The following is a 12,487-nucleotide window of genomic DNA, read 5'->3' on the forward strand; positions in this document are numbered from 1 at the left end:
GTTATAAAAGAAATAAGATCTTAGAAATATTTAATTTTACCTTCTCTCTTTGTTTGTATTTATGTGTACTTGTAGTGCTAAAGAAATAAAAAACCAATAACTAGCAAATTTAATTCAAAAACTATCATTTATTGAGTTATTAGACAAGACATTGCAATTATTATAGTCTTTAAGACAATACAATAGAGACATAAGAATATATAGAGTTTTTATTTGTTTGAAATTCATATTTTTGAAAGTAATACAAGATTTTTCATTTAATTTCTATTGTCATAAAATTAAAATACTTTTAAATTAAATAATCTATTTCAAATTCATAAAATTAATAGCTCTATAATTTTATAGTTAACTGTAATATTGTATCAATTCAAGAACATAAGCCTATTATATGAGAGCTCAAAAACTACATAATATTTTGTAGCCAAATACAAGTTTTTACATTTAGAAGTTTCTAGAAATATGTAAAGTATTCTAATAAATTAGAAGTTGAAAGAATTTTTATTTTTATTTTTATTGTTTCAAATTTTTAAATATAAATTATTAGATTATTTATAAATAATAAAGCAATATGGATTATATTAAAATATATTTTAAGTTTTTATTTAAGAATAATATATAATTATTATTTAATAAATATTAGCTAAAAATAAACTATAGTAAAATTTAGCAAAAATATTATCTAAAGAAATGATTTACAAAATAATAAATAATTTTTATGCAACTATAAAATAAACTTTAAATATTTTTAAACTAATAAGTACATAAATTTAATAAATAATAAGATAAATCATTATTTCTGTTTTTATTTTATATAAAAAAAGATGAATATACTTCACAATATCTTTATATATATAATTAATAAATATGTACTTGCACTAAATATGAAAATGGTTTATTGAAATTACAAATACATTTGATATTGGCCATATTTTTTAGTACATATATAGTTTTTTGTTAGTCAAAAATATTTTTATAAAAAATACTTCTCAACACATGTATATTTTGAATCAATTACTTAAAATTTTAGATTTAATTATATAAATATTTTATCTAAAGTACATGTAGTTCCTTAAATAATTAGAAGGCTTATCTATTTGTTGAATGATTGTTTATATTCTAAATTATCAAATAAATCTTAATAAGTTTTGATTATTCAATAAAATAATTCATGGTAAAAAAATATATATTTATACATATTTTATAATAAAAATAATTATAATATATATATATATATATATATATGATATTTTTAATGGTATTAGAATTTTTATTATTGCAAATACAACTTTTGCTATTGCTACTACAATTCCTTATCTACTGAAGATATTTTTAGTTTTATTTATTCTAATTTTTTTCTAATAATATATTTATTAATATATATAAATATATGTTTTATTTTTTTGATAAAAAGTATTTTAAAATTAATAAAATAATTATTTTCACAAAATAGTTATAACAAATGTTATTATAATAAATAATATAAATTATAAAAAATAATTGAAAATTTTATACTTTTTAAAATTTAGCATTAATAAATGGTATAGATAGCTTGTGATGGTTGAGAGTTTGTGGTGGTAGTAGCAAAAAATTGTGGTGGCATTAGCAATACCCTATTATTATATCTTGTACATATACATTTTATTTATTTTTATAAGTAATAATTTAATTTATTACAATTGCAAGGACTTAAGAAGTGGACATCAACAATCCCTTATTTGTCATAATTTTTTAAGAAAACCAAATAGAACTACTGTTAGGACTTTATAGAAATAAAAATAAAATAAAATAATGTGTCCATGTTAAAAGATTTTTATGCAAAGATAGAACATATATTAAATTTAACCAAAAGAGATCTTATATGAAACAATAGAGTTTGCATGAAAGAATATTCCAATAACAATAGAACAATAGAGTTTGCATCAAAGAATGTAAAATATTTACTAATTTCATTTTAAAATAAATTATTGAATTGTCTCATGAATTACATTTGTCTAATAATATTTGTCTATATACATATATTTTGCACATGATAGAATTATTACTTGTTATCAAAATTCAGTGCATAAGATCATTTCAAAACAAAATAACACACTATCAAAAAAAAAAAAAAAAAAAAAAAAACAAGAACTTTTTAATAAACGATGTAAAAAAAGCCAAACTTCGACTCCACTATTTTTCACGGAGAGTGTATTCATCAACTCACACATAATGTACTTTTTCAAAAAGCTTACTAAGCATAGTAATCCCCCCTGCAGACGGTGATGAGTACGAGCGTGGGCAAGGAATGACACACCCCAATTGCCAAGAACGGAACCTATCTCCGTGCTGACAGCTGGACAGTTGTCACCCCCCTTTCCGTACTGGGCTGGACGCCGCGAGGATGGCGACAACGCAGCGACCCCGCTCCCCAATCGCCGAAACGTGTCGCCGACGTCAAAGCGTATGGCCGCAAATGGCGCTGCGGGAATTGGCGGGCGCGGGGGCGGGGACGAGAGATCGGAAGGAAGCTCTCGATAGATTGGAAAAGGGAGGGGACTCGATTTGTACATGGCTCTCGACGAGAAGAGGTGTTTGTGTGATTTGGTGTGGTATGATGTGGTGTCGTATCAGGTTGCGTACATCTGAGTAGGGAAACCGCGTCGATCTCTCACGCAGGGGTGTGATTTCGTCACCATCCTGTCACAGGGCCCCACTTTGCCCTCTCCTTCTGCAGAATGTTTCGTCACGAGTTGCGAACGAGTTCATAGAAAAATAGTGGCAATCTGAACATCGGTGGGCCCGGGTATATATAGCTTTTGATCGAAATGGTCGTTTTTTTATAGCGATGATTGATTCGGCTTATTTGTATGTTGTGGTTGTGATTGAAAGTGGTATTGACGCGATGATGCAATAGACCCGGTGCAGGTGATGCGGGATTTGGCGAGGGTTGTGTCCTGGCTATGATTGTATAGTTGTACAGGATCCTGTAGGTGGATGCTCCGGATCGTTTCGTGATTTCTCTCTGGCTATGAAAGGGAACACATGGTGGTTGTTGGATGGAGAGTGCTAGTGGGGTTAAATCGACGTGAAATTGTGCAGAAGTTTGAGAGGGGTTGGTTGCTTAGCTGCGAGGTGAAGATTTCTGGGTAGAGATAGGAGGCGTTGGTTTAGTTGGAAGGTGTCTTTCGAGCTGGGGACTGAGGGAGAGAGAATTGATCGATTTTTTTATTTTGATTTTTTATTGCAAGCATGGATGTAGATGGCGAAATTAAGAGGCTTCCCGCAATTGCGCTCCTCGGATGTGGTGTGTTCGCGCGTGACGCTTACATCCCAGTGCTCTCTTCTCTGAGCCCCATTGCATCTCTCCGATACGTTTGGTCGCGGTCGGAATTCAAAGCTCGCCAGATGCAGGAAAATGTGCTCCATTTCGCGCCTGATGTGGAAGCGGAGTGGGGCGATGCTGGCCTGGAGATCATCCTCTCTTCTCAGTTGGTCCACTGCTGTGCCGTAGCTCTCCCTATCCTCACCCAACCCGCGGTCGTCACGCGCGCCCTCCGAGCCGGCAAGCACGTCCTCCAGGAGAAGCCAGTGGCGGGTTCCGTTGAGATCGGCCTCAAGAGCATGAGCTTCTATCATTCTCTTCCCTCCCCGGCACCCATTTGGACAGTCGCAGAGAATTACCGCTTCGAGCCGGCATTTCACGACGCCGCAGCCATGGTGAAGTCCCTCGGTACTATGGTGTCCGTCACGGTGACGATCGACGTCCCCATGACGAAGTCCAACAAGTACTTCGGATGCGAGTGGCGCCGCGACCCTGCACTAAAAGGTGGTTTTATCCTTGACTGTGGGGTGCATTTCGTCGCTGGGTTGCGCGTTATGACGGGATGCGACATCAAGCTTGTGACCGCCATAGCTACGCACAGGGATCCATCGGTTCCAGCACCCGACACCCTAACCACGCTTATAAAATTTGATAATGGCTGTTCGGGGGCTATGGTGATCTCTTACGCGGCTTCCGTAAGTAAGGCGTGTTGGCGGGTGGTCTGTTCGAAGGGGACGGTAATAGTGGAGCGGGGAGTTGGCGACGATGGTCGGTTTGGCTACCAGCTGAAAATGCAACCTCGTGTGGGCGATTCCTCATTGCAATTTTATCCGCTTTCGGGGTTAGAGTTGGAGTGGAAATCTTTCATTGCTGATGTGCAGAAGGCCATCGATCACACGGGATATGGATCTGTGAATACGAGAGGTTCCCCGCGGGAAGCATTGAAGGATCTCGCTATCGTGGAGGCGGCCCTGGCTTCGGGATTGCACGCAGACGCGCCCATGAGCATTAAGCCACAGATGGTCTAAAATTATGACTCTAGACTTGAGTGCGATTCTTACTCATCTCAGATAAAATACTTGTGCAGTAGCTCCTTTGGATATGTGGATACATTCTTTTTGTATATTTTTATATAGAGGCATTGGGTTCATTCAAGTTACTATTAGTAGGGTTCAGTGGCTGGATTCTGCATTAGAAACACTGGGTGGATTCGTGTTTTTCTTCTCTTACAAGTGGGTTGTCTTCTCCTCCACTTTCGAAATAGAACCGGTGACTTGAATTTTGATTAAGAAGGCCACGAGGCTCCTCGACGCACCTTCAATTGACCGAATTCTGCTCCTTGTTGTGCTGGCCAGCAGTACCATGTGCATCCAGCCACAACACAGCTCTTCCAGCTGTGAACCTCAGTAATGTATGTGGATATGTCAGAGCTGTTGCTGGACAAGGGACAACTAGATGACGAGAGTGAGTCCTGACGAACTCTTTTCCGGAAACTTTGACGCGAGCCCTAACGCAAACATTGCAACTCTTGCTGGTATCACCTGGGGGTGGAGGTTATCCGGTTCGAAAGTTCTGAATCTATGCTTATAATGACGAAACAAGCGGCTTGCGTGATGCATTGGCTCCTGAGAGACAATAAAAGACGGTATCTGATGTCGGGAAAGGGTATATGTCCCTCGTATTAGATCGGGAAAATTACTGTGTGCAAGTCCACACAAGCCAATGAATGTGATCGAGAGAATCAGAGATAAGTATTATCCATCTATGTTGTCTTGTGATTGTGGGTGTGGATCGAAGCTCCAGCATGGTATCTGTGAAGCCGATTGTTTGGATCTTTTCACTGCCTTCACTTAGCCTGAACAACCCTGCCTCTCAGTCACACGTGTTAGTCTTTATGAATACAGATCATGAATAAATTGACTGTATCAGTGCGAGTCGATTGCTGTGCAGTTTCACCAGAGTGGGATCCTGAACCTGATTAGACTCGTCGTAACTATCTCTGTTGTGACTCATTGTTCGTGTTCTGTATTGTGGTGATAGCAAGTCTGTCTGGTAACCTGATCAGCATGGGTCATGTTCCAGTATGGATGTACGAGAGTTGATTAAGTACATAAACTTCACATTAAGTATAAAAGTTAACATTGAAGATAGTTATGGCTTTGTGATTTTGTATCAATTTCTAGCAAATCTCTTCCTGGAGAATATGTATATATATATTTATATACATGTGTGTACACACACTTGTTTTTAAGACGAAAACCATAATCTCAAGTTTCAACAATAAACTCACATGCATTTCAATTGGTAGCTGTTTATTTAAATGTTTCACTTGTGTGAATGTATGTTAAATAGTACGTGTATGCTCAACTTGCATCACATGTTTCTTAATACAAATATTTACAAATCATCCATTTCTCTTTCAAGAGGAAAAATATATATGGAGAAAATCACCTCAAGAAGAAGAAAGAGATAAACAGCAAAGGATGTCCAATTTTAAGTGAACATTGGCTGTTGCAATTGCCACTAGTGCATCGACAAGGTACTTTAGTTGTACACAACCATGACTGGGCACTAATTTCTTTTTACTCCTTCCTTCCTTATACACAACCAACTCTACGAATATAATTAAAAATATTAAAAAAAAAAAAATTGAAAGAAAAATAGATTATACATAAAAAAGTTTAAAATAAATAATTATAATTAGATGTTTGAAACTTATTAAAACTACTGTAATGAGTTTTCTTAAGATAATACATTTTTAAAATTTTCATGTTGTATATATTAATTTAAAAAAATTGAGAAACTCTCGACTTATTTCAAAAAGTTTAATTTATTTTCACTAGATTTTTCGAAATTTAAATCTATATTTTTATTATTATAATATTTTTTTGCATATTTTACATAAAATATTTTTGATACACTGAATTATGTTTAAAAGACTATTAATACATTAATCATTACTATATATATATATATATATATATATATATATAAATACACATACACATATTAAATTAAAAAATCAAGATATCTAAGATATCAGAATTTCTAAAAAATTCACTTAAATAAAATTCGATGAAAAATTATATACATCATAAGAATGTAATATATTGATATTATTTGATTAAAATTTCTATTTCAAGTGTCACTAATTTTTTTAGATTTATAGTTTTATATAATATCATTGAAATTATTAAGCATTTTTTTTAAAGTACAAAATATCTTTTAAAAAAATGTTAAAATTTTTAAATTTGGGATTATAGAAAAAAACTAAAAAATATTATAATATTTATATTAAAATGAAATATTCAAAGTGTATGATATAATTTGTTTAAAGAAATACAACTTTATAAATAAAGATTTATATTAATAATATCTATTAAGTGACTAGATACAACTTTTTGGAATATATTTATATTATATATATAAAATATATATCTATAAATTTTATGTATATTTGTTTAAATATTTTTGTTAAACAATATATTGATGTATACATATGTGTATATGAATTTTTTTCTTCTGGTTTATTTTTTAATGTTTGTGTTTTGTAAAGACAATTTTTTTTATTTAGTTATAAAATTATTTTCTATACTATTTTTATATTACTTGTAAAAAAGTATGTTGAAATAAATATATATATATATATATATATAAATATATATTTATTATATAATATTTTGAATTGCAATCATTCTTTAAAAGTATGTTTATATGTATTTAGAATAAAAACCCATTTAGTATTTTGATAGTATTTTTTTTTTTAATTTTTTTATTGGTTGTTGCAAATAAATTTATAAATATGATATACATATATATATATATATATATATATATATGCACACATTAAAATCTATAAAATCTATACAATTTGTTTCTATTTATTATAAAGTATATTATAAAAATTTACTATTTAATCATTTTTTCATTCTTATATGCTAAGTCATGTAAATAAAAATTGCAAATAAGAATATAACCTCCTTTTATACCTTATTTATAGCATTTTACTATCACTTTATACTGATAACTTGAGAAGAATTCATTATCAATTACGTTTAAGTTAAACTCATCAATAAATGTAATCAGATCTTTTCTAACAGAACAAATGACCTTTTTTGCCACTAGCAATAAAGCATTCAACAAAATTACGAAAACCAATGAGTACTCTCTCCCAGTGATCTCTAGATTAATTTGTATTAAGAGATTCACTAATTTAATCTCAAAGTTTCTTTTTTTCATGGTTGTGGCGATGAAGTCTTGCCGACATGGGTGCAAGCCAGACGATGCAGACACATCAGATCACATTACCGACTGTGAAGGAGTACACACACCGTATATATATATATATATATATATATAAAACTGAATAAATTGATGGATAGATAGAAAAACTCTGTTGCAGTTTTATCTCAAAATGGAAGACCTCTATGCACATCACCCCATTGAACCCATGATTCATCGCTACCAGTGGTGCCGAACACTGCCTCCCTTTCCGAAAGCGAGAATTTCCACAAGCTCCACAAACCATAGTGCATCTAAGCTACGAATGCACAACTTATTTACCCCATGTTCACAGCTTCATTATCTCCGAATCAGCAGGGCAGGTTGGAGTCATAACAAACATCACGGCGCATGTGAAAATCTGGAAAACAGTTGTGTGTTACTCGGGAGAATCGCAATTCTAACAGAGAATGAGAGGAAATAGCAGCATTACAGACATATAGAGGAGAACGAAGAGCGGCGATGGTGACTGCCTCTTGAAGGTCATGCTGGTTGACTGCAGAGGGTAGTTCCCCGCACAGTACCCATCCTGCACAGACACGGGCTGTGGTGAGCAATGCTAGTCTATGACGATGCAATTACATAAGGGAGCTTTGAAGTAAGGTTAAGAGTTTTGCAACTGGGTTGGTGTTGGTTTGAAAGAGAGTTGGAGGAATGGACATATTTGTACCCCTGCTGTGCACATGAGAGGTCCCGAATCGCTAGTGATGATCTCCACCAAGGATGCCGGACGAGCTGACAAACTCATGGCTTTGTTGTACACTGATGCTCCGCCGTTGGCTCCAGAGCTTTCGAATGTGGCACCGTTGAAGAGCAAGTCACCACTCGAGGCCCAGTTCCAGTTTTCCTCGCCACCGTAGTCATTGCCCCCATCATCCACGCGCTTTGTCACCTGCAGACATCATCTTGTCATAGACAGATCTTGTCGGTGAATGTGCTTGGATCATGTTGCTTTTTGTTGGTTGATATGTCGTTTGTATGCAGGTAAACACATGATCATGCACGAGGAGTGATTGTTTGAAGTTATTGAACCTCCTTATTTTTTGATGCCACGAATCGATTCCCCTCACTGAGAAATGTAGGGTCTTCACTCCCTCCAATGGCGTACATTCCCCAACCTGATGGGTAGTCGTTATTGACTACATGACAATACCCAAAACGCATCCTTCACAAAACGAAAGAGACTCAACTAACGATCAACCCAAAAAATCTTTTCCCAATAGAGGTAGCGAGTGAATCAGAATCCTTTACAGGCATGTTCCAGTCTGAAGCTCAACAAAAGCATGTGTTGTCTGATTCAATGAGCAACGCTTAGTTTGCAAGAATGATATGCTTCAGAAACACCAACCTAAACATGTTCGCGGAGTACAAACCTTTCAGACGTTTCAAAACTTATCATACATACCTGGGGAGGCGCTGCATAAGGTTTGGTCCGAAGTGGTTGAATGCGACGGTAACAGTCATGTCTCTATCTTCAGTGTCTTGCTTGTGTGCTCCAAACAACATAGCCTGTCACCATCACCCAATGGACACATGATTGTTTCCTCCCTCTCTCATTCAACTGACCTTCAAACAAAGAAAAAACAAAGAGTGTAGAAAACAATGTAGAGTGTACCAATAACAAACAATGCAAGAACAGTGAATCGATCGATCGTACCTTGTCGTGATTGCTGAAATAGCAATTCGACACAGTGATCCTGGTACTCCCACGGATAGCGTCCACGAGCCCATCGTCAGCCTTGGAGAAGAAACAATGATCCACCCAAACATCATGACTAGTGAAGATGGCAATGGCGGTGCCATCTGTTTTATCTCGGTGCCCCACATGAGTCGGGCTGCTCCGAATCACAGCAGGACCTGTGGGGACGATGTTGTGGAAATGAATCCCGTGCACTATGATATTTTGCACAAACTGGATTTTCAGCCCAGCTCCATCCGAGAGGTGGACGTTCGCCCCGCGGCCATCGATAGTTTTGTACGAGGTCAAGATGAGCTCGTTCTTGAGCTTGATCTTCATGTTCCTGTCAAAAACGATCCACAGGGGCTCTTCTTGCAGCACACCGTAGCGGAGAGTGCCCTCCTTGGGGTTCACGACATTGTCGTCGCTGTCGTCTGTAACGACGTATACTCGGCCTTCTTTCCCACCGGCAGCATTTTTACCGAATCCAATAGCGCAATCCGCTAGCGCTTGGCGGTCGTTGTGCCAGTTGGAATCGGAACGCCAGCAATCGTCCACCGGATTCCCATTGGCAGAAGCGAGAATACGCCGAGTGGAGTTCTTCTTTCTTTCCACGTAACTACAGAATGGCATCACGACGATCAACGCTCAGCTGTTATCCCGTTTCAGATATAATCCTGCTTAATCTCTACAAGAGAATCATTCGCAAAAAAAAAAAAAAAGAAAAAAAAGAAGAAGAAAAAAGGTCGCGCTTCGATTGACAACAAGAAAGTTTCCAAAAACGCGAAAAAAATGTTTTTCGAATTCTGACATTATGGTCTCAATATTCTGCAATAGCTCAAATTGAAACCTGGAAGTTGTGCAAAGAGAGACGATACAGAAGGGACGAAGAGAACCTACTGAGGGTCGATAGTCTCCAGCACCTTGGACAAGAAGAGGTCGGCAGATGCAGGCAGCTGAGTCATTGTGAGATCCTCATCCATAAGCAGGTGCGCCTGGGTGCAATGCGCCCACCACGCCGTTGCAGCTACTGCAGCAAGCAAGAACCACTCCATCGCTGCTTCAACTACGCCGCAACTGTAGCTGCTCACAAATCAGCCTGTTCTACTCTCCACTGACCTGCTGTATGCTTCGGCCAAATCTGTTGTCAATCTCAAGAGTATGGACAGGTATCCATGAAATGAATACATTCCAGTTGATACACTAGCTCGCAAATGGCGATTGATGTGCCAGCTCTAAAACGATCCTTCATTATAACTGGCTCTTCTAAAGCTGCTCTCGTGAAAGGGTAGAGCTAGAGATTGAAAGTAGTGCATAAAGTTCTAAGAAACCTGCATTAAGCAGGAATGATTAACAGAAACCCATGACCAAAGAACCAAAATAACAGTCAACAAGTCGATTGTCAAAGATTCTAAGCCATGGCAACAAAGCTTAGAGACTGTCAGAACTACTGCTTTCAAATTGTAGCCCACCATCTCCAATAAAAATGCGGCCCTACACAGAGAAAAACAATCTCCTCAACTGTAGGCGCTCGCTGATCATGTCAGTAATCAGCCTTGCCACCACCTCACACCGCTAGCTGCAGCTAATTCGAAAGTAGAGCTTATTTTCGCAACAACTTCAAAAACCTGACAGATAGACTCCAGTTCCCTCGCTAAGTCCAAACTGGTCCTCTAAGTCTGCCGACCGAGCAGTGGCGAACCAGTATCATCAGCGTACAAGCACCCCAATCTGCCTCCCTCCCCCTACCATTCCTCCCTATCACCATCCTCGTCCTTTTCCCTCTACGCTAGCTTCATGTCAGGTCTTATGAGACTCATGCATAAGTGGTACGGCGAGCTTGATTGTGGACACTGACAATCAAGGCCTCGCATCTTCTAAGTAGAATCTAGAAATGTATCCAGAAATGAACCACAGCGTGACAGCCCACAAGACCCTGGTAATGGATGGAGACTACTACGGCTTTCAAGCCTTGATGCACGTATTAAGATACAGCTCCAAAGAATGCTTTTTATGTGGGTGTGGTTTGAAAAACACAAGCACGAAATTTGATTGGAGGTACAAACCAGAAACCCATTGACGAGGTTTAGGCAGTTTGGGTGGAGTTTGCATCTCGAAGCATCAATAAATGTTGCAACTTGTCCCAAGTGAATAATAGTCTCGATGACTACAAATTCTTACATGTGTGTAGTGGATTACCAATCTATGACTTGAAACCAATGTCGTATATTCTTCGCTTGTCATCGAAGGTGATAATGGAGTCTTCTTTGAAGATGATTAATTCTGCCATCAGCAGAAATCTGGATGTTTGACTGTCAGCTTGCACGTCTGGGCATTGTTATCTGTCACGACAACACCCAAATCCTTCAGCACCAGGCTCATGGCTGATGTAATGATACTTATCACTCTGAACACACTTTCTCAAATTAAAGCGTCAGAGAAAGAAAATCCACGCCACATACGTAGCCTCTCTTTAGCGATGTACATCTCTGCGAATACGGCCAGAGTGAGTGTTCCATTACATCTGTAAATGAATCGCGATCAACCGAGTATACCAAAAAACCAAATTTTCATATACCTTAGTCATGTTTTTGGAAAGTATGCTTGCTTGTAATAATCAGTGAGTGCATCATTGTCCATGGTATTACGAATTGTACTCCCTAGAGCATTTATTTTTCTATATGTTAAATTGAATTTCTCACTGTATTGAATCAAGACATAGAATACATCCAGCTCGAAGAGCATGATTAGCACAACAATTAGAAGTGCTTATGTACATTTCCTATCCAAATAATGAAAAAAATTAGAGAGACCAAATTTAGTGTAATTAGGCTGAAGACAGCAAGTGTGACACTGGGCTTTGTACATTGGTCAACATCAATTGAGCCATGTCAAAAATAATAAAGTGACGGCATTAGTATTGAACGGTGTTCAACAAAGCATGGATGAATGAGTTTCATTCAACATTCCCTCTTGCACTCAACCGTCATATAGACAACATGTTGCAACACATATTTCTATTATCAAATACAATTCAGATGTTGCAAACATAGGTGGATGATTTAAAAGTTATAAATAATTCTTCTCATTTAGATTGTTGTAGTGGTTTTTTAAAAGTCAATATATTTTTAGGGTTTTTTCATTCTTGAGTGTTGAGATTAGTACAATGAGAAATTTTCTCAATTCAAATAAGGATCTTTTTTGTGTTGCTTTATTGTTTTTTGTGA

General features: G+C 36.7%; 2 protein-coding genes across 2 annotated transcripts; one reads left to right on the forward strand and one right to left on the reverse strand.

Annotated features, from left to right (window-relative positions):
* Positions 1–3,228: 3,228 nt before the first annotated feature.
* LOC112280416 (dehydrogenase FPY6) lies at positions 3,229–4,329 on the forward strand. Its single transcript, XM_024515884.3, has one exon. The coding sequence runs from the start codon at positions 3,229–3,231 to the stop codon at positions 4,327–4,329; it is 1,101 nt and encodes a 366-aa protein (XP_024371652.1).
* Positions 4,330–7,654: 3,325 nt separating this feature from the next.
* LOC112279568 (putative pectate lyase 5) lies at positions 7,655–10,980 on the reverse strand. Its single transcript, XM_024514153.3, has 6 exons — positions 10,161–10,980; positions 9,240–9,879; positions 8,988–9,091; positions 8,615–8,747; positions 8,253–8,474; positions 7,655–8,111 (listed from the first exon to the last, which is right to left on the reverse strand). Exons 1-6 carry the CDS (start codon positions 10,313–10,315, stop codon positions 7,983–7,985), a joined length of 1,383 nt encoding a protein of 460 aa, XP_024369921.1. The 5' UTR covers positions 10,316–10,980; the 3' UTR covers positions 7,655–7,982.
* Between the last annotated feature and the right edge of the window lie 1,507 nt (positions 10,981–12,487).

The sequence above is a fragment of the Physcomitrium patens genome, chromosome 3, assembly GCF_059467195.1.
Source record: "Physcomitrium patens ecotype Gransden chromosome 3, ASM5946719v1, whole genome shotgun sequence".
Taxonomy (NCBI): domain Eukaryota; kingdom Viridiplantae; phylum Streptophyta; class Bryopsida; order Funariales; family Funariaceae; genus Physcomitrium; species Physcomitrium patens.